The sequence below is a fragment of the Telmatherina bonti genome (assembly GCF_933228915.1).
Source record: "Telmatherina bonti genome assembly, chromosome: 18".
Taxonomy (NCBI): domain Eukaryota; kingdom Metazoa; phylum Chordata; class Actinopteri; order Atheriniformes; family Telmatherinidae; genus Telmatherina; species Telmatherina bonti.
Window position 1 is genome coordinate 9738041 of NC_136616.1, and position 27488 is coordinate 9765528.

Below are 27488 nucleotides of genomic sequence, written 5' to 3' on the forward strand. Positions count from 1 at the left end.
GCAGTTTCAAGTAGTTCTTGACAGTACAGAACAGCTTAAACGTTTTGAAAAGGATTAAGCAGTTTCTATCTAGTTTCAGCAGTTTCAACTAGTTTTTGACATGCTCTATCTGGTCATGAGGCATTAGTAGCTGATGTGTTGTATAGGGTCCACTGTTACCAGTGCAACTACTTGACATATATTTTAGTACATGTGTGGCAGTATGAGATGAGTGTTTTGCAATGCCAGCCAATCAGCTGATCGGGGCGACATATTTAAGCAGGCACAAAGCCAGCTCATAGACATACAATGGCTGCAAAAGTATTCATACCCCTTGAACTTTTCCTTACTTTGACACATCGTATGCCACAAACATAAATTTACTTTTATTGGAATTTTATGTGAAAGACCAACACAGTGACACACAATTATGAAGTACAAGGAAAATTACATGATTTTTTTTTTTTTTACAAATAAAAAAAAAAACAATACTTTGCAGTGTGCAAAGTATTCAGCCCCTTTTATTTTTTTCCCCCCAATTGCCTTCAGAAAGTTGCCTGATGACTGCTGAATGATTGAAAGTTGGCCTAATGACTAAAGAGGACATCTGTGTCTGTCTAATCTCAGTACAAATACAGCTGTTCTTTGTCTCAGAGAATGTTGGGGAGCAAACAAACCATGAAATCCAATGAACACACCAGACAGGTCAGAGATAAAGCTGTGGAGAAGTTTAAACTGGGTTAGGCTGTAAAAAGATTTCCCAAGCTTTGAAAATCTCATGGAACGCTGTTCAATACATTATCTGGAAATGAAAACCTACCAAGACTCAGCCATCCACCTAAACTTACAGAACGAACAAGCAGAACACTGACAAGAGATGCAGCCAAGATGCCCATGGTGGCAAACTGCGGAGATGCACAGATTAGATGGGGGAATCTGTCCACTGGACATTAATTGGGAGTGCACTCCACAAATCTGGCCTTCATGGAAGTTTAACCGAATATGCAGGCAGATCTGTGAGTAGAGAATTGCAGTAATCAATGCATTAAATAACCAAAACCTAAATCAAAAGCTCTATTTTGTGTTCTGTCAGGTACGTCTGATTCTCTGGATTTTGTAGAGAGCATATCGACAGGTACGGGCAACCAAGGAAACATGGACCTTAACATTCATCATGATATCCAGATTCCGGGCAGCATACGTAGGCAAAAATGTGATAGAGTCAAGCTTCACACTTATTTGTGGAGGTCAGGAATGTTAGCTGGACAGACAATGAGCTCTGTTTTGGAAAGATTGAGCTGAAGGTGGCGAGCCTTCATCCATGCAGAGATCAGCGAGGCAAGTTGATATTTTCAGTCATACAGTCTGGTAGGAAGGAAAGGAAAAGCTCAGTGTCATCAGCATAGCAGTGAGAGGACAAGCCATGACAGCTTATAACTGCACCAAGTGAGGAGGTGTATAGTGAAAAGAGAAGAGGGCCATGCACTGATCCCTAAGGCACCCCTGTTTTCAACTCATGGTCTGGACACTTCTCCTTGCCAGGATACTCTAATGGAGTCTAGCTGGTTTAGACAGCAGAGAACAGAGTTTGTCTAGGGAGGAAGGACGCAAACCAAGGACAGATCCAGAAATGCCACGGTCAGAGTGTTGAGAGGAGAATCTGTTGGTTGACAGTGTCAAAAGCTGCAGACAAGTCCAGCAGAATAAGGACTGAGGATTGACCAGTGGATCTGGCAAGTCATGGGGAATCAGTAACATAGGAAAGCAGTTTCAGTGGAATGGTCATGCCTGAAGGCAGACTGATATGGATCGAATAGGTTTTTATTATGAAGGAACTGTGAGACTTGAATGAAGACAGCACGCTCTAGTAGTTTTGATAAGAATGGCACCAGTGAGGCCGGCTGGCAGTTTTCAACCTAGGCTGGGTTGGGTGTGGGTTTCTTCATCAGCAGGGTAACATGGGCTTGCTTGAAGACAGAGCTAAAGACACCAGATTCAAGCAATGAGTTGATAATATGGGTCACTTCAGCTTTGATTGTAGGTAAAATGCTTTGCAGGATATCAGTAGGGACTGGATCAAATAGACAGGTAGTGGGTTTTGAGCTTTGTAGAAGTTTCAAGACTTCATCCTCATTCAAAGGGCAAAAAGAGCAAAGAGAGGCACCACAAGCTGGATGTGGTGGGCTGAGTTTTGTCAGGCTCAGAGAACTGATTAATTATGGTTACAATTGTTTCAGTAAAAAAAAGGATGCGAACATTTCTGCAGTCAGCCCGGTGGGTGGCTGAGCAGGTGGTGGAGAGAGAAAAGAGTTAAATGCCATGAACAGCTGTCATGCATTGGGAGCACTGCAGATCTTGTTCTGATATAAGTTTACCTTGGCAGCCTTTAGGCTGGATGTGAAAAGTGAGTGTTTTTGCCGGTACTTTGACAAGTCAGTGAGTTCTTTGGATTTGCGCCACTTTCTGTCTGCTGCCCTGAGACCTGCTCTGTGATGAACCTCAGTGAGCCATACAGAGTATTGCGGTAGCCTCATTTACAGACAGTAAGGAGAAGTCTGAGACAGAAGGGAGGGTAGAGCTAACCTTATCACAGTTGTGCGTGGCTAAGAGATTCAGGTTTCTGTGGTCGAAAACAGCCTCATGTAGCCACATGTCCACACGTAGACAGATTTTTGTAAAACGGAAAATCTTCCCCCCTCTGGCCAGTAAAAAAAATAAATTAGTCTATACCTCATTTTTAAAACAAATCCATCCACATCTATCTGCATAACCGTGTTGTTAAGCGCATTCATAAGCATATCAAACCTTTAGGCAGCAGTAGCGCACTAATCCTATCCAATCACAATAACCTTCCGTCTCACAACGTCACTTCCACTAAACACAAAACATGCCTCTAACGCTATGTTTCTCAATTCCGGTCCTCAGGCCCCCCCTCCCCTGCCTGTTTTAAACATGATCCTCCTCCAAAGCACCCAAGTCAGATTATTGAACTTCCTCATCAAGTTACTAATGCCATCATACTAATGGCAGGGTAAAGAGAAACCAACACAAAATCATGGCGCCCCCTACTGGATCAAACTTCATATGTAAACAAATCTAAAATTCTTTGTATTGGGTTATTAGCGGAAGTCAAACTACATCAATGATTACACATATATAAATACAGATATTAATTTTGGCCAGTAAAGAACAGAAAATTTTAGACAATGTCACTAAGTTGGTTGGAGGGCAGTAATGTGCAGGAATGATGATGCTGACCAGGATATGTTACGATAATTTGTTTTACAGATGGAAACGTTAGTGGTCATGTTATATCGGAAGGCTTTTTGCTTTATACATATTCCATGCAGAATTTTGGTAGGTCACCAGACACTGTGAACCAAGCTGTATTTAAAATTTATCTGAGCTGCACTGAGGTGCAATCCGATAAACCATATTTTAGAATATTACATGCACAAACATCTCATACCAACTGTCAGTACAGTTTGGAGGGATGCTGCTCTGGACACCTTGCAGTCATTGAATGGATTATGAAATGTGAAATAAAACTTTAAAAAGAAGGAATACAGAGAATCTGAGAGCTGTGTATGAATCACTGTCCACAGCCATTATGATAATCAGGAATAAGAGTTCCTCCACAGGGATGTGAGAAATTCTGGATTTCAATTTACGGTAATCAAACAGCTAGAAAATTGGCAGATCTGTGTTTTTATGGTGTGTAAAATCTGTAATGTGACAATGTTATAATTTCCTTTTTTCACAGCTGAAGAAACATTAATAATCTGAGGACTTTCTGATATTTAACACGATGTAGGTGTCAAACAGAAGTATACAGTGGTGTTCCTGTGTGGTGGGGTGGTGAAGGGGAAGGTTCCAAGGAGAAGGATGGAGAGTGCGAGGAGGCCTCTCTCTTTAGCTCCTCCACCTTCCTCTGGAGCTCTGCTCTCGGGATCAGCAAGTCTTTCAGGGTCTGATGAACAGGAACCTGAAACACAAGTAAAGATGAGTGTTATCAAGATGATAATTAGTCCAAATAAATTAGCACACATAATGGATTTTAGCAGGGGTGGGGAATTCCGGTTCTCAAGTACCGCAATCCTCAATTCCTAGGAGTTTTCCCGGCTGCAACACACCTCTAGCATATCTGAAGTAGAAATTGCCTTCAGTCTAATTTTGATAGCCTACAATCAGTAACCAAGCTGGAAACCAAAAATAATAACTGGCATACCTGTGGTCTCATACGGGGGTTCCAGCGGGCATAGTAGTTGATCCACAATACCAAGTGTCTGGACGAAACCAGTGGATACAGAACATGGTTCTCATAGTCCACATAGAAGGGGTTAATGAAGTCCTCTGGCTGGCTGATTACGAACAGCGTCAGATGTTAAAAATGTCAGTTTTTACTTATATCTGTCAATACTGAGGACGCACTCTTTTACCTGTTGATGTAGGACCACAGGGACACAGTCTTGGTCTGCACCTCCTGCACATGACAAGAAAGAGTAACTCGTAACATTTCTTATACAAATCATCCACTCTTTGGATATAATAAATTAAAGCAGGACATTATTGTTGGGATAAGAACATGTTCAACTACAGCTAAATTCACTTCTCTGACTCAACAATGCCACTTCTTTATAACTTTTGTGACAGACCCCAGTCACATTATTCACTCATTCCTAGAACTACTGTACTAACTTCTAATAGAGATGCACTGACTTATCTGTGTAAGATTAAAATGACCAATCTTACTAATATTAAAACATGTTTCACTGATGTTTTTTAAAAGAGATATCAGACTCCAAATGACATGAAGAAATGTTCCTAAAGAATAATGTCCCTAAATGTCTTGCGGATGTCTACCACTGTTGCTGGAACTGAAGTTTATTTCTAGTTTTTGGTTACACAGTCTTATTTATTTCTGTGGAAAAGTTTCTGAAGTTTCTGTTTTGTGTCTTTTTTTTTAAGTTTGTTTAAACAGCAAACAGAAGCAGAGTTAAATTGAGAAGTGTGAGCAAGCCATGGATTTACCTTAAGTGTCCTCTCCTGCTCGCTGCTACAGAGGAATGTGCCAAAGAGACAGCTGTAAAGGTGATCCAGCACTGTGATGAGGAACAGCTCGTTAAACTCAAAGGCTGCTGGGAACTAGTCAAAAGTAAGAAAGCAAAGAAAACGTATGAATGAGGAGTATCTGAAATGTCCTAGAATAAATTTACAATAACTGGAATCTCAGGTTACAGACCTGCCGAGTCATCTGCCAGACACAGTCAATGAACTGGACAAAGAGGGGTGATCGCTCTGAGTTAGCATGATTCTCATCACCATGGCCCACACGCTGAATCACAGAATGAAGGGATATATTTACAAATATTTATTCACCATTCATTAAACAGTCCTTATTTGGTTTTGTATATTTTTGTGAATATTTTTTTAATTATTTCAGCTCACGAGTAAAAATGTATTTAATTAAAAAAAGGAAATCATTAAATTTGCATTTGATGAAAATAGAAATTTACTTTTGAGTTCCATCATGGTCCAATGATCTTTGCATTTTTTTAATGCATCAATGCAGGGGTCTCCAAATCATTTCCTTTATGGCCAGTATTGAATGTTTCCTTGCCACAAAACAGTCGATTTAAATACAATTGATCCTATCAAGTGGTTCTCAAGTTCTGCACAAGTCTGTTAATGATCTTTTCATTAGAATCAAGTGTGTTGCTGCAGGAAGACATTCAATACGTGCAGGACACAGGCTCTCGAGGACTGAATTTGAAAATTCCTGCATTCATCCATAAACAGTAAAGTTATTAAAGCTGACTGTGACCAGAGCTTGATGGAGGAGTACAAAAAACCTGTCAGCCCTTAAAGGTCCAACTAATCACATAATACTTCTTGAAGCCCCACAAGAAGAAAGTTCTGCTTAGCTGTTGCCTAGAGAACAAACCATATGTTGTCCCCAATCTTGTCACAAAACAAAATTATGTCATTTTGTTCTCATGGCACCAAGAACAAGTAAAATGTTTTCACTCTTCACAGAGAATGTAACAGACTTAATACCGTACTGCGAAAGCCAATCAATAAGATGCAGCAATGAGCAGAACAACCCCAGTTGCATTGTCACACAGAATTACAGCATTTTAGCTGGACTATTCCATCTGTTTGTTTTTTTTTTTTACAGATAGAGGCCATTAGAGCATCTTTTCTGTGGAGGCCTCAAAACAGCACACTGAAAATAAATCTATATAGTTTGGAGGTAAAATCAATATTACAAAAGATGGACAACACTAAATTTCAGCCAACAACCCGATTATGAATAATATTTACTTGATAAATCTGTGGACCTCTACAATTAAAATCACTGAGTGGTCAAAATGTTTAGTTACTGTTTGTATATCTTAAGAGTACAAAATGACGGTAAATTACAGATAAAGGCATATTTCAGTCATGTTAAGAGGATATCATTAAGCATTTTAACACATCCACAGTTGTAAATTGTCTACCCGTTCCATCTTTTTACAAATGTATTGCTACCATCAGATTGAAAATGAGGTATGACTCTACATAAAATGGTATAGTATAGAAATCCAATATGTTGTTTATTTTCAACTGGGAATAGAGTATCAGTTGATGACATTCTGTTATTTTTACATTTGACAGAGAACTGACTTGACTGAAGTTGAGGTTGTTTTTCCTTTGAGTGAAGGTTGTTAAAAAGGACCCAATGTTTAAAAAAATGGAAACATCGGGTAAATGTGTGTGACATGAAAATTGCCATGAGCTGAAAATCTTGCTGTTCCCACATATGAAACTGAAATTTGAGGAAAGATTAAGCAGTGGTATAATCATTTACATAAAAAGAATCAGCTGTGATCATTGAAGATGCAGTCTGATGCAATTCAGTGTCGTATAAACATTGTCTTACAGCAGAAAACTTGTGTCCAAAGCTAATCCACTCCTTCTCCACCAGGACCTAAAAATACAAACACACAATACAAGGTATACACTTTTACTCACACACAAAACAAATCAGTAACCTTATTCCACCTAGAAATGATCAGAATTTAAACATTATTCAAACATCATGTATCAAAGTGATGTACCATGCCACCGTGCATTCCAAGATATTTGATATTTTAATTCTATTCGTGGTCATTAAGAGAGAAAAAAAGACAAACAAAACATATGTATGTTTTTTTTTTCTCCTTTTGAGCTGGATACTGTGCATATACTACAGATAAGGAAGGGAAAGCCAAGACCCACAGAATGTAACATACAGACAACAAAAATAACCCACAGTAGACAAATCAATCATAATTTACAAAAAGATGAAAGTCCATCTCTTCTTCAGTCTATGACAGTAAGGTGTTGACGTAGTATGATAAGCTATACATGATTGTTATAGTCGGATTTCCACTCCTGCTCTCAGCGAAGGCGGACGCTTTTCACTGCTCTCCTCTTTCCTCCTTCCCTCCCACTCTGGCCTGCTACTTTGTCCTGTCTGACTCAGAGCCTCTTTTTACATCTCTTTTCCTCAAATTTTTTTACATCATGGATCTGATCGACTGGTCTCTCAATGCATTCGATCAAATTTTCTCAACCCGGAGATCGGGCTGGGGTGAGCCCGCATGTCCTGAGGGGCTTCCGGCTGGATACGTTCAGGATTCATGGGCCAGGTGGAGACCGATGTGTCTGGCGGTTCTGTCCTCTTAGGACGTGGAGGATGTTTACATCTTTGGATTATTGGTGAACGGGGTTCTGCTGATTGGCGCTGGCGGAGCTCTGATCTACCTCAAGACCCGTGAGATTCTGGCAACAACTGGCAGGCTGCCTGAATTCTGCAACGGAATGTGCCGAGCTAGCAGTGCACAGACTCTTGCGCTGACCAGACTCGACCGTAAACAAGATTCCACTTTACCCCAGACTGGTCATCTTTCGTTGGTCCCAGAGCTGGTACGCAGAATTGATAACAACATGGAGAGGATGTCTGCGATGATTGGTGGAAATGTGACACCCCCCCCCCCATTCGGCTGTTTGGAGCTGCCAGCTTGAGACTTGCTATGGACTCAAGGCAGAGGGCAAATTGTTTTCCTCGCCTAGAACCCAAACTAGGTCTATTTCAGGACCTGGGTCATTCTCCCCCAATATATGTTGAAACAAATGGTCGAGCAACCATAATAATCTGCTTCACTTCTTCATGATGCTGTGTGATTCTAGGTTATCTACTCGCTGGCAGAGTGATTGAACATCTGTGAATACTTCTTAAATCTGCATGTTCTCTTTTCCATAATCATCCTCTAACATGCTTGTGTGATTTTTACATTGGTGACTCTGTCCTTCACTAAAGTTTTTGAAGAGGATCTTGATTCTGGAGTGGGTACTTAAGGTGATAAACCTTAAGTTTAGTTTCCATGGAGACTTGATGACTCTTGTAAATATTTGTTGAATGACAGGTGCGTCCTCATTGCATTTATCTTGGATTTATTTACTTTGCTTTTCTGTGTTGTAACCCAATCTTGAGACATCCATTTGACAAATACTTTCCAGTCTGATCTTGACAAATTGCTGTCCAGTTTTATCTCTTTAGGAAATTTCTTTTTTTATATCCCGGGACCTGAGTCTTTATTTTGTACCACTAATGTGTAATTTGAGCATTAAAAGTTCCTTGAATCCTTGAACCACACTAAAAGGCTATGTTCACCTGGTCACAGTTATGTAACCTAGTAGTAACATTATAAATGAATGCGGTATGTGACGGGTAGCCAATGGAGCTGCTGCAGGACAGGTGTGATGTGAACCAGATGTTTACTTCTGAATGTGATGAAATGGTTTCCTGGTCATGCCTGTCTGACCCCTGGATACAAAATCCACATCAACAATAGGTAGCGATGTATGTCTATTTGCCTGACACGTCTGACCTGGAAGCCTCTGAGGGTGCGGTAGTAGCTGTCCAGCATCAGCATGGCTAGGGAGGTCAGCTGGGCAGTTCGGTCCCACCCATCACTGCAGTGAACCACCACCGATGTCTTTGCGGACTCCACCTTGAACGCAATCTTTGTTGCTCCTGCTAATAACAACTACACATAAGACATGACAATATTATAAAATAATTAAGATGCATTTTCGTTTAATATACACTTGAAAAGTCAAAGAATGATTAGATTTATTTTAAAGAAAACAGTAAATAATTGTGAATATTAAATTGATTATTGGGTGTCATTACCCTTATGTACTCCAACCAGTGTGTCTGGTCAATGGCAGAATGCCAATGGAGCTCATCAATTGCAGGATAAACCACATCCTTCACTTTCCTCAGAGATTCCCTCATCACATGGATGTTTGGGATGTCCAGAAAATTCAGTTCTACATTAGGGTAGAAACTTTCATTTTCATATCCTCCATCTTTCGCCTGATGGATGAGTAGAGCGATTAAGAAGAAAGATTGTAAAATATGACACAGCAAATTTTTCATGACAGATAGAAAAAAGTGAAATCTAAAAAATGTTATCAGTGGTGCGAGAGGTTAAACTTTTAACCTTGTTGGTGAATGCCACACTGCTCTGTCGGGCATCAAAGATGGTGAGCTTGTGAGATTGGGCGTTGGCATCCATGATGATTTGGAGCAAATGTTCATCCTCTTTGCAGCGACGATCGGTAGGTCCAACTAACGGCTGGCTGCAGCGCATTATTGCAGCCTGAGACTCTGGGTGGATCCAAGACAAGACCTGGAGGGAAAGTACAACCAGTTCATGACCAATTTTCCATTAAATTGCATCATAATGTGAGATTGATAGCATTATTCACACTGAATAATGTAAATTAAACTAGGTTTAATGGCCCTTCCAAAATCATCTCTACATGCCAGTTTCACTTTTAGTGCTTTGTCATTGTAGCAGGTTAATCTCTTCAGAGATCCCCACTGTGCAGGAAGCAGCAAGAGATCTGTGCAATACTGAAATGACAGGGAGAAACTCAGCTAAAAGACTTATAAACCAAGCATGCCAAAATCATAAATCATGTCTTGCTTTTGCCATTTTACAGTCAAAAGTTTATTCAAGTTCTCTTTTTTTTTTTTTTTTTAAATAATATCTTGTCCACCCTGTGATGGACTGGCAACCTGTCCTGGGTGTACCCTGCCTTTTGGTCAAAGACTGCTGGGAGAGGCTCCAGCTTCCCCGTGACCCCTAAATGGACTAAGCAGTTGGGATAATGAATGAATGAATGTCTTGTCCAGCATTTAAGCAAGCAGAATAATGGTCTGGATGCTGTGATCTGGAGAGCAAATTTACTTTGCAAAGGGGAGCTTTATAGATATAATGATCCCCTCGATATTCTTGATTTTTATTTTATTTTTCTATTACCATGGGCAGATAGGGATAATTTTGCCATTAGAGCTTCTAACTAAAGATATAATGACCACAGTTATTTCATTTACCTTAATTTCATTATCAAGGTTAATTACCAATGTTATTTTATTGACAATATGTGCAATATTTACATTGTCACAATTCATGTTTGAAAACGAGTAGGCAAAAGCATAAAGTTATACTATACTAGAAAGTTATATATACTAAATGGTGACCAGACTACTGTTTCAAAACACATCATTAAACACATTACAGAATATCATCACAGAGAAATAACTGAACATTCAGTACCAGGGCTTGGATAGTTACACTAGCACCACTTCACTGTTTAATGACGTGTTTTGAAACAGTAGTCTGGTCCCTCTTGCACCATTTATTCTTTACAAAACACAAAAATTATGCTCAGGCACAGCTTACAGTCGGGTTACACAAACCACTGGAAGGGAATGGAAAGACTTCATGCAGGAACACATTAACTAACTTAGACACTGTGCTTTTACCAACAACTGGATGCAACAGAATGATAAAACCACTTTTAAAATGCTTTAAAAGTAGCTATAAAGTATCCTCTATACTAAAAAACTTCTGTGAACTTAGAAATATTACTACATATGGAGTGTTAAAAAAAACCAAACAATCAAGCTAGCTGATGTCCACTATCAGGTGTAGCTGATTAGACTATCATACTAATTCTTTGGGCTTCTTAACTCATTCCAAGGACTATGTCACTGATTCCAGACTATCTATCCATCCATCTGTTTTCTTTCCACTTATCCAGGGTTGGGTCACAGCTGAGACTTCCCTCTTCACGGCCACCTCTTCTGGTGGATCCTAAGGCATTCCCAGGCTAGCTGGAGGATGCAGCCTCTAAATTGCCTCATGGGTCCTCATGAGTATCCTCCCAGTGGGACATCAGACAGACCAGGTTGCTGAGCGACTTCATCTGGCTCCTCTCAATGCAGAGGACCAGCATCTGTACTACTAAAAAAGCTTCTCAACCTATCTCTAAAACAATTATGCTCTCTTGCGTATGCAAATGGATACATCCATTACATACGTAACAGCCCTCATATTTGGTCTTTGATATTGCTAGTTTATAAGTTAGTTCATCCACTAGTGGAGAGTGCCAAGTTCAGAGTTTATTTCTGTGCTGTGACACTGGTTGGTAGTGGTAATGCACCGCTATAAAGTTGTTTATACTCATAGGACATCTTAGTGGATACAGATAAAATATTAGCTCAGTTTAAAATGAGCTAACAGAGAGGGAAAGTGATTTCCAAACTTTTAACCAAACGATCCCTGAACCTCTAACATGATTTGACCAAGCTCATTTAGGAACCGCCAACCATTTCAGGATCTGATCCATTAGAACACAGATCCAGGTCAAACTTGAGGGTCACTATTCTGCAGATTGTTTATCCACTCCAATATACCTGACTGAAACGAATCGGTTACTGTGAAAAACTAGAAAACCACCTTTTGGATCTTTTTGATTTTTGTCAGGTGTGTTGGTGCAGAGGAAACCTGTGGGACAGTGGCCTTCAAGGACTTGAGTTTGACACCCCTGCAATAATACACCCGGAAACACAAATGTTCACGAGACACTTTGCTCTACAATCAGCTGGTTGACCACCACTTCCTGTTACAATGACATGAAAAGGTGGTTGTGAGCAAACCTGCAGACAGAAAGATATTTTAATGCCGAACAGACTGTGTATCACTTTCTGTTTTCAAAGTTTGTACGAAACAATGAAATCTGAAAACTTAAGTGCACACACACTTGACTTACCGGTATGCGGCGTTTAGCTCTGAACAATGCCACTCGCTTCAGGTCCTCCTCAATGACGTTGGTGGGTATGACCAGGATGGAGGGGTAGGTGTCACACAGATCATAGCTGCTGTTAATCTTACTAATGGTCCAGCTTTCATTTGGTAGACCCTGAAAACACATCCAACCATACTGAGCATAAATAAAGTTTAGCAAAGCTGAATTCTGACCTAGACAGAACATCAGTTACATTTTGCCTGTGTCACAGTGAAAATGATTCACAGACTCATTGCAACAAACAATCTACAGTCACTTTCCAAGTGAGCACAAAGGACATTTTTCGATACGACAGAGGTAGAAACCTCAGCTTCTTTCCACTAACTTTAAATGAAAAAAGAGACACATGAGAAATATTTCTGTATCACTTTCTATCTCATGTAAGAGCTTTTACCTTATAGGAGATTAAAGAAAGAAATCTGTGACGTTTTCGTTCTGACACAAATACCTCCTTATACAGTATACTCTGAGTATATAAGCTGACGTTTTTAACTCTAAGGTCTCCTACATAAAGGTGGAGGAGTCAGGATCATGATCTTGACACCTCCTTTATCCCTCTGATATTCCACATCTTCCAGGTAAACCAAATCAATGTAAAGTCAGTTATCTGTGATCTTACCTGACGCCTGTACTCCGCAGCAGACTCATACACCTTCCAGCCATCCTCAGGAAACTGCTCCTTGTACAGGAAAGCAAAGAGAGGCTGACAGAGAACACAACATATTAACATTCAGACGGTCAAAAAAAACAAAAAAACTTCACCTTTCTGCCATGTTTTTCAGACTTTTATCAACTTAAAACAAAATTCTTTATTCAGTTTGTGATCATTTTTGCAGTGAAAGCTGGTTGTGTGAAATTTCACAGTAACTCCTTTTCTCGGTCAAATGCCTATACTTAACATACCTTATGTAAGACATGATATATATTACCCATCTTCCTGGCAGGTATCACATTGACAATAGCTCAGTTTTTACTGTGTTTTTTCTTGTTTGCGTGTTTATTATTATTTCATAATTCAAATATATTCAAAGAGTTAAAATCCTGAAAATGAATAAAGTTTTGTAGTTTTGAGCAGGTCTGAATGTGTATATTAAGCCACTATTTATGGTGGAAAAAAGAGGCATAAAATACTTTTGTTTGATCATTAAACTGCAATTGTAATGACATTTTTGCCACCAAGGTTCATAGGAGAAAATTCTGGGAAGGTTATTAAATCAATTAACTTCAAGTAAAGTCCTGTTCCTGTGAAGGAAGGAAAATATTTTAACAATCCTCAATCATCTAATAAAAGTTTTAATTACTTCACCTTTCATACAAATAGCTACCCACACAGATACATAAACAAGCACACAGGCTTATATGCACACACATACACATTTAAGATCAATGGGATTATGGTAGTAGGAAACACTATCTCACTGAGCACTTTGCAGCAAGGAAACACTGGAGACTGGATTTAAAAAAGAACACTATTAACATCAATCAGAAAATATATCAGGTTAAGAACATATACTATACAATACTATAATAAATAGAACAGAGTAATGTGATATGTAAAAAGACACAATTTAGCAAAGTTTAATTAAAAACCAAACTTTCAGCTGCTGTCAGATTGGTTGTTCCACAGGCAGGGACCATAACAACAAAGAGCTGCCTTACCATGTCTTTTAGTTATGGTTTCTGGGATTGATAAAATGCTTCCAAAGCACTATGGAGGGTTTTTAAGTTAATAGCAAATCAGATAAATAAGTAGGACTAGGACCATGAACGGCTTTAAAAACCACCAAAAGGCTTTAAATCAATCCTGAAGCACACAGGTAGAGATTTTGATGTAATGTGACCTTCACTAGCAGTTGTGCAACTGAATTCAGGAGCAGCTGTAAGGATGTAATAGTCTTCACAGGTAAACTAGAAGAAAGACATAACAGTCTTCAATGTAGGAATTAAAAATCCCAATTTTAATTTTCAAAGAAAGCGGCATGATAACAAAACCTGATCTATATGTGACACATCTGGTTTTTAAAGTTTAAAGCTGAGTAAAATATTACACCAAGATCCTTCTCTTTTTCAGCTGGATGAAGGTTTCGAATGTAGTTTTTCTGTCTGTGCCGCAGCCTCCATTAACAGTAGCCTGCTTAGGTTGCGTTCTCGTTGAGCTGTGGAAACCATTCTGCCATCCATGAACTAATGTCTTCACTACAGTTATAAAAAACATTGATTGCTCCAGGGGCATCGCATGACAGCAATTGACTTGAGCCAGTGTTTATTATCTTGAGTGCCCGTGAAATCCAACAATTTGGAAATTAAGGTACCTTAGACATTTTGTGGATGTGAACCAAAAAGTCATAAAATAAAAAACAAGTAAAGGGTTCGAAGTGTTTATGTGGATCGGGTAAGCAAGGGATCAAACCAACAACCTTTAAACTGGCAGTCACTCTTCCTTCTGCAAAACAGGATGTCTGATTTTTTCTTCTCTTTTTTATTTTAGATAAAACCACAAAAGAAGAATATTCAGACGTGACAACATGGGCAGGCTTGAGTTGAGGTGTGTTTGTTAGTTTTAACATTCCTCACCTATTTCTTACAGGTTTCTTTATTTTTTTCGGTTTATTTTTCTTAATTTTGTGATACTTTTGCTCTGGTCGTGGTTAAGTTGCTATCCTGAAAGATTACAGTGATACCAAACCTTTATATACTCAGTACACATAAACTCAGTCATCTAGCACACACTGGCAGCACATTAAGTCAGCAATAAAGATTCATCTGACAAAAACTGACCAGGTTGTGAGACAGAGGAAAGGTGTGTTTAACCAGAACCTCCAGGACATCAGGCTGACTGTCTTCTGTCCTGTAGGCAAACCTGGGACTCCTTAGGTCCTGATCAGAGACAACATTAGAAACAAATCAGTCAGTAGAGGCGGATAAAGCATGAAAAACTGTGTTTGTATCAGGTGTACCTTGCAGACCAGTTCCAGTCCCTTAGTGTTCTCTCCCTGGCTGGGGACACAGATGGCCTCCAGTCTGCTAATAACACCCAGGCTTACATCGAGGATGAAGGGAGAGACCTGAAGGTGTTACACAAAAAACTCACTTTCGAAGTTGAACATTAACTTTATTAACTGTCGCCATGTTCACTACATATACACAGACACTTCCTTCCGTCCAACCCACTTCTGTTCCCCTTTTCAGAGTAAAATAGCAGGACTAACGTGAACTTTAAGATGCACGTGAAACCAGGAAATTAGTTTGTTTGACTACAAAGATGTCAAAGACATAAAAAAATGTAATGATTTTGAATTTTCATCTCTTAAATTCATGACGATTGAGGCTGTTATCTTTTCACCCAAGAACCTCAAGAACCCATTTAGAGTGATTCTCTTTGGTATGGTATGGTATTACCTTGTCTTCTTCTACAACGAGGAACTTGGGAGTTATTTTGAGTTTGGATTTGGCACTTTGTGTCTTAGACATTAAATGTGCCATACAGACAAACTTGCCTTGCCTTTGACTCACATATAAAAGCATGAATCTAAAACCACATTCTGAAAAGACGGCCATACACTGGACCTTAGTTTTGCTTTTGGCTTAGATATTAATCAATTTCTGATTATATCTATTCTTTTGAATTTATCCTTTTCCATGTTGCTTCTTCTGCTTGCTGGGAGGTCAGCTCTTGCATCCTAAACTCCTCTGTAGCTGCTGTGTTTTCTGACACTTTTCATTTGGTCTCATCTTCTATGAGAATGTTGACTACTGATCAAACCAGTGACCTTCTTGCTGTGAGGCCGCAGTGCTAGCCACTGTACTGCCTCCAGCCAAACCATTTTCAAATGCTACAGGATAGGATTGCTATTATATTGCTAATATTTTTCTCATTTTTAACTCATTATTATGCTAGAACTTCAATAGGTTTAAAGAACAAGATGAGTTCCTAATCAGGACCCAGTCCTGATCAGCCTCATCCTAATGTCCTGTAAGCTTGGAGATCTTAAATGCAACTTTTAATGCTATATGTTTGGCAATGAGAAACCCCTTCTTTTCTAAAATTTGTCTTTTTTCTAATCCTAGAGAAACTTTTTTATTGTTTTGTCATATCTTACCAACAGCATTTGTGGAATGGATGTGGGGTATCATCCTGGGAAAGTCATTTATATGCGGTGCCACAATAAATTTATTGCATTTATTTACTCCATAATGTCAGTTATCCAAATGAGCTTTTATTGTATATATTACTTTTTTTTCATGTTGGTTGTAATAATTTCCATAATATCTGGACCTTATTTTATACTTAATACTTCAGCTCCTTTGGTAACTATTTCAAATTAAAAGCAGAAAGCTGATCATGTGAACAGGTTTGAGGCACTGGCACAGCTTCTGTGGTCGCGGTCGTTATGTTGTTTGTGTAAGTTTTTCTTTATAAATATTTTGTGAATAGATGTGTGCCAGCGACAACAGATGCGCCATAGCCTTCTTAGCATTGGGCTGCGTGAAGAGACAGGTTTGGGCGTGATTGGCTGTTCTGTTGCATAACAGGTGGAAGAACGACACGCCTGATGAGGGGCTCAGAGGGACGGAGAGTATCATTCTTTATAATGTATCAGGCTTTATTTATAGGTATCTTTATTGGATTCCAGCCAAATCCAGAATAAATTTAAAATGTTTTCTTCTCACATATTAAGCCTATAAAGAGCTTCACTAACAGACTGCAGGTTTTCTTGTGGCTCTTAGTGGTTCAAAAAGTATCATAGGAGGCAGAATCTTCAGTTATCAGATCCCTCTGTGTGGAACCAGCTCCCAGATTGGCTTTCGGAAGCAGGAACCCACTCTATCATCAAAATAAAAACTTTTCTTTTTGATCAATTGTACGTAGTCCGTAAAGTTAACCTCTCTAACACAATTTCAGGTGGAGAAGAAAACAAACATTTTCTACCTTTTCCTCGCTGGTGAAGTACAGCTTGTAGTTTGTGACGGTCAGAGTCCCATTTACCAAACCACTGAAGGGACAGATGTACATCACATTTTTGACTGCAGAGATAGGGAATGGATAACATAGTTTAGTTTTTGGGAACAAACATATGAATTAAAATTAGAACAGTAAAGGTGAGCTGACAGACAGCAGGGGATCCAGGTACCTGTAGTTTGGACCATCTCTCCTGGCAACAGAGGAACCTGGTTCTGGAACATTTTGACCTGCAGCCTGTATCCCAGAGCTGGAAGGTTCTGTAGAAAACACAGAGCAGTAAGTGATTCAACCACATCCAGCTAGAATCACAAAAAAATTATGGAATCACTCAGAATACTTCAAAAGTGTTGTAAGGGAATAAAGAACACATGGATAAGCCGCTGATCATAATAAGAACGAACCTTTTATGACAGAAGAAATGTGTCCACAGCCGCAGCTGTCACTCATCATTAGTTTTCCATGTGGTTAACTCAGTCCAGTTTAAAGGAAGTTGAACTAATTTTTAAAACAGTTGCTGCTGTTTTTCCTGTGTTCACCATTTTTCTTTCTTTTCAACCGTCCAGATTAATTGGATACTATAAAGACCTTGCCCTTTTACGACTGGGCATGTTAAAGCATTGTTAACGTACTCAATGTTATCACAGGTTGACAGAGTCAAAAAAAAAAAAAGTAATTTAAGATGGCAAATTGCACCCAGAAAAAGGCAAGACAAGTCTACTTAAGTTATAAAGTTCATCTACAAACAGAAAACTATTGGCCAGCATGCTGCTCAGAAATAAACAAAGGCACACACAATGTCCTTAATAAAGCAAATAGAAGTAAAAAATAGAAGTAAATGACAGACAACATAAAACAAACTAGTTGTAATATCACAATGAAAAACTTTTAACTAAATGGTGTTTTATTCTGGTAGATATGAGTTTTAGAGGCAAGACGACAAAGGTATGTTACATTTTATGACCATGTTTTACAAGCCTAAAGAATAAATCCGGTCTTTAATTCTTGATTCTGTGATTCAAGGTCATAATAAGATTAAACTTACAGGTTTAAAATCTGTGATGTGCACAAAATTTCACATATTTTTCCAGCCCCAAATTTGATATAATTTATTCATTCATTCTCTTAGCTGCTTCTGCAGTCGCAGGAAAAGCTAGAGCCTATCCAAGCAATTGTTAGACGAGAGGCAGGGCCCACCCCGGACATGTCTCCAGTTCATTACAGCCAAATTTAATATAAGTAATATAAGTAAGTAAGTATTAATATATTTAATATAAGTATGAAAATTATTTTTAAAAATCAAATAGCTAACATCAGTAACATCTGTACATTTTAAAGTTCAATACAAAATAAATATGATCACTCGTCCATGTGATGATGATATCATGAGAAAACAATGAAAAAACAGGAGATCTCACCTTTTCTCAGTATGCAAATAAACACCGTAATTGAAGACATTACTGTGGATCTATATTTCTCAACAATTCTAAACAGCTACATGAAGCTGGTTGAAAACAGGTGTGAAAAGGCAGGCAGGAATACAGCATGACAAACAGACAGACAGCGACTTGCCAAAGCATCAGAAGGATGTTCAGGGTCACTTTCTCCTAAGAAAAAAGGATTGGCGTCTACTGAATCCTGCAGAGAGCAAGCATTGAGAAAGTGATAGAAAGAGAAAAGAAGAGGAAGAGAACCAATAGGTTTTGGTTACTCAGCAGTAAAGAGCTGCTTCACAGGGACAAGGAGATCAGCCTAAACTTTGTCATTTCTCTTAAAAACTAGTATTCAATAGAAAAATCTCAGCAAAAGCAACCAATGGCTTAAAATTTCTTTTATTTAACTAGGCAACGCAGAACAAAATCCAGTTTATATCTGAAACTACGATTCATTCATTCATTTTCTGAACCGCTTAGTCTGATTAACGGTCATGGTGAAGCTGAAGCCTATCCCTAGGAATCACTGGGCGAGAGGCAGGGTACACCCTGGACAGGTCGGCCAGTCCATCACAGGGCCACACAAAGAGACAAACAACCATTCACGATCACACTCACTCCTAGGGACAATTTAGAGTAACCGATTAACTTAACATAAACTAACACCCAAAGATTTACCGTCTTTGGAGAGTGGAAGGAAGCCGGAGTACCCGGAGAGAACCCACGGGGAGAATACAAGGGGAGAACATGCAAACTCCACACAGAAAGGCCACCATTTGAACACCCATGCAAGATGAAGGCCTGCCCGCCAACAGTTGTCATAGGCCTGAACTCCCATCCATCCATCCATCTTCTGCCGCTTATCTGGGCCCAGAATTCCCTCTCCCCAGCCACATTTGCCAACTCCCAAGGCGTTCCCAGGCCAGCTGAGAGAGATAATCCCTCCAGTGTTTCCTGGGTCTTCCCCAGGGTCTCCTCCCAGAGGGACGTGCCGGAACACCTAACCCTGACCATAGGTGAGGGTAGGAATGTAGATCGACTGGTAAATCAAGACCTTCGCCTTCTGGCTCAGCTCTTTCTTCACCACAACAGACAGTGCAGAGTCCACATTACTGCGGACGCCGAACTGATCCATCTGTCGATCTCATGCTCCATCCTTCCCTCACTCATGAACAAGACCCCGAGATATTTAAACTCCTCCACTTGAGGCAGGACCCCACTCTCGACCCGGAGAGGGCAATCCACCCTTTTCCGGCTGAGGACCATGGTCTCAGATTTGGAGGTGATGATTGGACGTGGATGATGTCAAGCTGTAGGCTAAGAATGAACAAGACACTGACTCACTGATCCACACCACCAGGATCAACAGCAGGGACATCAGAATATCATTCAGACTGGAGAAATTTGGATGAATGGTAACAAAAAGAGGGAAGGTAGTCCATATGGAGGGCATCATACTCCTGGAAGGCAGAATAACTGATGTTGAGGAGAGTTACAAGTAGTTTGGCATACCACAAGTAAATGGCAACCACAAAGAGGCCACAAGGAAAGTTAAGTACATGCCAAGTTAGCTCAATGACCAGAACAAGAATGGGGTCATCAACAGCTGTATCCTGCCAGTGATAAGATACCCTGCTTGGATAATGAGCTGGCCCAAGGAGGAAGTTCAGACCACAGATGTTAAAACACAGAAGCTGTTCACCATGCATAGAGGGTTTCACCCAAGTATGGTGTCCAGCCACTATATGATAAGAGCAAAGAGGGAGGCTGAGGACTTGTGAGCATCAGGACCACTACCCAAGATGAAACATCCAAGCTCAATGAATATATCAGGAAGATGAACCCATGGGATGAAGCACTTACTGGATGTCTCAAGCACTGGAACCTGGAGGAAAATGAAATGGGGAAACTATCATGGAAGGAAAAGCCCTTGCATGGGATTTACCACTGATGGATTGCCAAAGTGGCTGATATGAGCAAGTCCTACCAATGGCTAGAGAGGGCTGGACTACAGGACCACAAAGAGGCACTACTCCTGGCAGCATAAGAGCAAGCTTTGAGTATTACGGCTATCAGGGCCAAGATGTACCATACCAGGTAGGACTCCAGAAGCAGAATGTGCAAAGAAATCCCTGAAACAATCCAGCACCTAACAGCAAGGTGCAAGATACTGATAAGCAGAGAATACATGGACGCCAGAATCAAGAAGCAGACATAGTGTACAGAAACATCTGTGCAGAATATGGACTGGAGACCCCTAAGTCTAAATGAGAAACACCTCCCAAAATGGTGGAGAATGAAAGGGATCCTATAGGACAAGATTGATGGTGGTCAACCAATCGGACATAGTGATCATGGATAAGCAGCAGAGGAAAGCGGTGTTGATTGATATAGCCATACCCAATGTTGGAAATATCAGGAAAAAGGAACACAAAAAACTGAGAAGAAAAAAAACAGGGTCTCAAGGCAAAACTGGAGAAACATCAGACATCTTTTATACAAAAGACATCAGTCCTGGGAACAGCTAAGATAAAGAGTAGAAAGTAACTAACAGGAAGCAGCTCCAACAGAAAACAGTCAGAACAGGAAGCAGTTATAAAAGGAAGCAGTTCTGACAGAAAGCACTTCAAAACACGTGTGGCATAAAGCTCAGCCACACAATCACTCATGTTAACTTGAGACAGGGTAAACAATCTATTAACAGAGAGACACACACATATAAATGAATAAAAATAAATCAAGTAAGTCTTACCATGTGATTTAACTTTTTAGATACCTAGATGTTAAACACAGAGAGAGCACATACAGCTCAACATTAAAATGTTCTGTCGGTTCAGTAAATCACCCCCAAAGACAAACCCTTCCCTCCCCTGAGCCCCCAGTCCCCTGCTCAATCATTTTCAGTCTCCCAGGTACAAACTAAAGACAACATCAGACTGAGTCAGAAAAGAGTTCCTGTATTGTTCCAGTAACAGGGCAGGTTGTGAACTCAATAACCATGTGAACCAAATGACTGCAGACCAATCACACCAACATCTTATCATGAGTCCTGCAGAGACTTTTAAGGGCTCACCTCAAAAATTAAGTGTACACCTTTCAAGGCCCTATTCAGTCTGATAATGATAATGTTATTGGGGTTGAAGACACCATCATTTTTGGATTTTAGAAAGGACTTTTGTCTCAGGTTTCGTTGACAGGACTGAAAGCAAATTAGCAACTAATGAAAATGAATGAGAAATGTGTCAGGTAGTGTGAGCATGTGTTTTTCCAGCCATGATAGGGAAAACTGACTCAATAAACTTATGAAGACTTCCTGAGTTTTGTTCCAGGGTCAAAATTTTCAAGGTAATGAAGCAGATGGAAGGTATTTCACTGTATTTATCAATTTTCTCCTATAATACTATTGCCCAACCTCTTAGATATGCCTTCAGGTCAACGAGCTGCCAACCAAGGGGTTGCTGCTGACACTTGTGTGTTCAGTGTGGGTGACATTGGTTGAAAAATGAATGTAGCACAGCTACACTGATGACCAGGAAAAATGTTTCCCTCTGGGAAAATAAAGTTGTCTGATTCTGACTCTGAGTTGGTTTTAGGAACAGGAATAGTCAGATTCTGAGTTGAGGGGAAAGATTAGGGCTCAGTGTGCAAGTGTGCTGTCAGAGAACAGGTCCAGCAAAACAAACATGTGTTTTTGTGTGATGAACACCTTGTTATCCCTGTTGAGAAGATCAGGTTGGGTAGATCTGGACATCTGAACGGAGATAGTGGCTGCAATCAGTTGCTTACACCATTCCACATGAGAACCTGTTGGACTAAAGACAAAGATCATCTCAGATATTAATTCCTAAAGATCATTGTTAGCCAAGCCTTTGCTTTGAAAACGCCCAAAACATTTAAGGCTGAGATCTGAAAACATTATGGACCTTGCCCCACCCACCGCAGCATGATAGCCAATCTAGCCGGGGTGGTGCCGTGACAATATATAACATGGAACTAACCAGTTCCATGTCTCATTTTAAACCTTCCTACAGAATCTGCTCCATGCCATCTCGAAGCAAATAATTAATTCATTCATCATCCTAACTGCTTAATCCAATGAAGGGTGACAGGGAAGCTGGAGCCTATCCCAGCAGTCTTTGAGTGGAAGGCAGGGTACACCCTGGACAGCTCGCCAGTCCATCGCAGGGCCACACAGAGACAAACAACCACTCAGGCTCACACTCACTCCTATGGGCAATTTAGAGTAACCAATTAACCTAACATGCATGTCTTTGAAATGGAAAAAAAAAAAAGCTTTATTAATCCCCAAAGGGAAATTCAATATTTTAGTAAATAACACTTATCCAACACTTTGGACAGTGGAAGAAGCTGGAGTACCCAGAGAGAACCCACGCATACACAGGGAGAACATGCAAACTCCACACAGAAAGGCCACCGTCCAAACCACGAAGAGATTTTTAAATAAATCACAACACATAGCACATTTAAAAAAAGTGTCTACTTTTAAAAGTAAAGAGGAAAAGCATGAAATGATTAGAATAAGCAAACCTTGCTGGCAATAAAAAAAAGACTTATCACAGGAAAAAATACATCCCCACTGCAGACTAATGTGAACCCAGCACAGTCCAACCACTGTGCAACCACTTTATTCCATTCTAGACTGCGCCGTCTGATAGCAGCAAACTGTAGTAGCTCAGATTTGCTATCTTGATTTTTTTCAAAGTACAAACTCTTCTCACATAGATATTACCTCAAATTAGGTCTTTTTTTCTGAGGATTTCATGCCAGTTCAAGACTTGTTATGATGAGTCCCCATGGCAACGTAAGACTTGTTTACAATTGGGATCAACTGATTAACCTCTCCCAAATCAGGATTATCAGCAAAACAACACATCAAATCCTGATGGAATTGAAAAGAAAGAGAAGAGGATGCAGAGCAGGAGTGAGACAGAGGACAAAGCGATGGAGATTTAAACCACTTCTACCAATCGTCCTCATGGGTAATGTGATATCGCTAGCTAACAAAACGGCTGAGCTCGAGATGTTAACAAGGTCTCAGAAAGAATACAGAGTGCAGTATTATGTGCTTCACCAAGACATGGCTGCATGAACACATCCCTGACTGTAATGTGTCTGTACCGGGCTTTAAAACAGTCCGTGCAGACTACAGTAGACAACACAGCAGAAAGCTAAAGGGTGGTGGAATTGCTGTGCTGGTTAACCAGGTGTCATCCTAGACATGTTACTGTCAAGGAGAAGATATGCACAAGGGACATCGAACTGCTTCCGTCCATATTATTTACCCAGAGAGTTTACCTGTGTTATTCTGGTAGTGGTTTATATAATACCTGGTACCGCACCAGAACAGCCTGTGACATCATCAGCTCCATTGTTGCTCGGCTACAAACACACCATCCAAACTCATTCATGGCGATCTCTGGAGACTTCAACAACGTCTCCCTCTCTGCAACTCTACCAACATTCCAGCAGTTTGTCAGCTGCTCCACCAGAGAAAATAAGATCTTGGACTTATTTTATGCAAATATGAATAATGGATACAGTTGTTCTGCCCTGCCTCCTTTAGGAAGATCTGACCATAATCTGGTTCTTCTCACCTCCACCTACAAGCCCATCATTCAGCAGCAACCAGTCATCACAAAGACTATCAAAATCTGGTCTGCTGAAGCTGAAGATGCTCTTAGAGGAGGCTTTGAGGCTACAGACTGGAACGTCCTCTGTGAACCTCATGGAGACAACATCAACGCCATGACTGAGTGTGTGACAGATTACATAAACTTCTGTGTGGACAGCATCATCCCAACAAGAACAGTGAGGTGCTTCCCCAATAACAAACCCTGGATCACCAGTGACCTGAAAAAGCTGCTGAACATCAAAAAGAAAGCCTTCAGGGATGGAGACAGGGAGTTATTGAGGGCAACACAAAAACAACTTAAAACACAAACTAAGAAGTGCAAGGAGGACTACAGGAAGAAGTTAGAAAGTCAGCTCCAGCAGAATAACGTGAGGGATGTGTGGTCTGGAATGAAGAAGATCACCAGCTTCAAGTTAAAGGGGGACCAGCCTGATGGAGGTCTGGACAGAGCTAATGAGCTGAACATATTCTTCACCAGGTTCAGTTCACCCCCTACCTCCAGCCCAACAGACCACACACCCTCCATAAGCCCACTGCTTTCCTGTCACACCTCTCACCCTGCAGCTCAGTGATGGACCAGAACACAGCTTCATCTCCCTCCACATCAGGACATCCTGAGACCTCCACCTTGTTTGTCTCCTGCAATCAGGTCATGAAGCAACTTGAGAAACTGAACCAGAACAAGGCTGCAGGTCCAGATGGTGTCAGTCCCAGAGTTCTCAAGACCTGCTCAAAACAACTATGTCCGATTCTCCAGCACCTTTTCAACACCATTCTGAGACAAAATAGAGTCCCAGTGCTGTGGAAAACCTCCTGCCTTGTTCCAGTGCCTAAAAAAACACAACCAGCTGAACCAAGTGACTACAGACCAGTTGCCCTGACATCTCACATCATGAAAGTCCTGGAGAGACTCTTACTGGCTCACCTCAACAAGCAAGTAAACATGTTTCAGGACCCATTACAGTCTGCATATCGTAATGGACTTGGGGTTGAAGATGCCATCATATACCTGCTCCAGAGAGCACACTCTCATCTGGACCATTCACGCAGCACTCTGAGGGTCATGTTCTTTCATTTCTCAGTGCTTTTAATACCATTCAGCCTGCTTTGTTATGTGAGAAGCTCCATAAATTCCAGGTGGATACCTCCACAACCACCTGGATCTATAACTACCTCACAAACAGACCACAGTTTGTGAGACTGAAAGGTTGTGTGTCTGAGATGGAGGTCAGCAGCGCTGGTGCACCACAAGGAACTGTACTCTGGCCATTCCTCTTCACAATGTACACCTCAGACTTCCAGTACAACTCTGAGTCCTGTCATCTGCAGAAATACTCTGATGATTCTGCAGTTGTGGGGTGTATCAGTGATGGACAAGAAGCAGAGTACAGAGAACTGGTCAATCAGTTTGTTAAATGGTGCCGTGACAATCATCTCATATTAAATAGCAGCTAAACAAAAGAGATGATTGTTGACTTCAGGAGGAAGAAGAATAAACAAAGCACTGTTTCCATCCTGGGAGAGGAGGTGGTGGAGGAATACAAGTATCTTGGAGTTCAGCTGGACAACAAACTGGAATGGAAATGCAACACTGAATAAATCTACAAGAAAGGTCATAGCAGACTGTAATTCTTAAGGAAGCTGAGATCGTTTAATGTCTGCACCAAGATGTTGCATATCTTCTATAAGTCTGTTGCGGAGTGCAGTCAGCTTTGCAGCATCAGCTGGGACTTGAAGAGAATCAACAAACTGATCAAGAAAGCTGGTTCTGTGCTTGGAGTAACTCTGGAGCCGCTGGAGCTGATTGTCCAAAGAAGAATGCTGCACAAGCTGATGAAGATGATGAAGGATTCTTCACACCCTCTCCACAACACAGCGAAGAAACAAAGTGTGTTCAGTGAGAGGCTTCTTCAAGTCCGCTGTAAGACTGAAAGATACAGAAGATCATTCCTGCCAGCAGCCATCAGCCTCCGGAACAAGACCTCCTCAAATTAATTATATCTACTACAATATTGAATTTCCCATTGGGGATTAATAAAGTATTTTTCATTTCATTTCACTGCAAACTTAGGCTGACTGCATGACTAGAAGTGAAACACAAAGTATTGCATTTCATACTTCCCGTACGATCTCTAACCAGACTGATGTGTTCATTGTGTCTGCACCGACTCTACAGAAAAAAAAAAAATCTGATAATTTCTGTAATAAAAGTTCTGGTTCTGTTGCAATGAGAAGATAGCCACCCTTCAGAGGAACCACTTAATTATCAAACACATCTACGCTGAGACCAGTTTCACGGCTTTCTGACTCTGACACCTTTTTTATTGACCAGCTAGTCCGAACTTCGACCAGTTCTGGGCTTTACAGAACCTGTATTTGGATCCGACATTAAAATGCGGGAAATTAGGGGGGGGGTACCTTGCTGATGTGTTAAGGGAACCGTTAGGGCCGACTCACCTGCTCGGAACATCAGCAGCTGGTGGGGAGTGAGTCGGGGAGCTCCAGGGCTTTCTGTGTGGCCCATCTCCATCCGTGGTTTCGCAAGCTGCTGTCTGCTTCTCCATCAGCCGGATAGCTGGCTACTAACTGTTCAGGGTGTTGGGGGATGGGTGAGGATAGACTGGGATGCCGTTAAATGCTTTGTATTTGTTGTGCCCGGACTAGAGCTCGAATCTGAGTCGGATTCAGCGGTTTCCTGTCGCTGTTCTTCCTCCTCTGTCTTCCTGCGTTTGCAGCTCCGCCCAGCTAACAAACCGCCGCAGAGACTAGCACAACCGAGAGAGCAGCAAGCTGCTCATTTCTGCGCGAGCTGCACACGTACTCATATGTATGGCGTTTATATAGTTCCAAACGGGGCGCGCTTAAAAACCAACCGCACCCACAAAGACTGAGCTCGCGCACGGTAAACACCGGACGCGTGCACATGATACGAGCGAGCAAACTAACAACATCGAAAGGAGCCATTTTTGCACTGTGAGGGAATAACACAGTATTTGCAAGCAGAGAATAAGTCTCATAAAGAGCCGATCAGTCCACTGTGGACACATATGTGGCCCAATGTCCTCGCGGCAGTGACACACTTTCAACTCAGTCACTGCTCGCTCAGCTGCACCAATCTATGGCAAGCCAAAGTAGTCATAATTCGCCACTGAAGTAGCGTGTTTGCATTACAACGCCTAAAATACGCAGTTTTTCTTCACAAAAAGGCGTTACAAGCACCTTTTTTTTAGTGCTAATACGCCGTTAAAACGACGTTCTGTACAGGTCAATGAAC

At 40.8% G+C, this 27488-nt stretch overlaps 1 protein-coding gene across 1 annotated transcript; it reads right to left on the minus strand.

Annotated features, from left to right (window-relative positions):
* Positions 1–3718: 3718 nt before the first annotated feature.
* On the minus strand, positions 3719–27189 carry LOC306769524 (phosphatidylinositol-3,5-bisphosphate 3-phosphatase MTMR2-like). The gene is made up of 18 exons (XM_079258164.1): positions 26672–27189; positions 22268–22373; positions 21314–21337; positions 17301–17388; positions 17099–17193; positions 15126–15233; positions 14947–15045; positions 12788–12871; positions 12133–12282; positions 9513–9701; positions 9200–9385; positions 8895–9053; positions 6902–6949; positions 5222–5314; positions 5011–5124; positions 4419–4462; positions 4208–4340; positions 3719–3964 (listed from the first exon to the last, which is right to left on the minus strand). Exons 1-18 carry the CDS (start codon positions 26776–26778, stop codon positions 3797–3799), a joined length of 1995 nt encoding a protein of 664 aa, XP_079114290.1. The 5' UTR covers positions 26779–27189; the 3' UTR covers positions 3719–3796.
* Positions 27190–27488: the final 299 nt, after the last annotated feature.

Bases quoted from the DNA above. Each gene is read 5' to 3' on its own strand.
- LOC306769524 (XM_079258164.1), bottom strand. From the start codon at position 26,778: ATGGAGAAGCAGACAGCAGCTTGCGAAACCACGGATGGAGATGGGCCA. The intron at 6,950-8,894 runs GTCAGACGTGTC...TTGTATTTTTAG, and splicing joins GCACCCTCAGAGGCTTCCAG to GTCCTGGTGGAGAAGGAGTG. The intron at 4,341-4,418 runs GTAAAAGAGTGC...GTTCGTAATCAG, and splicing joins CTGTGGTCCTACATCAACAG to CCAGCCAGAGGACTTCATTA.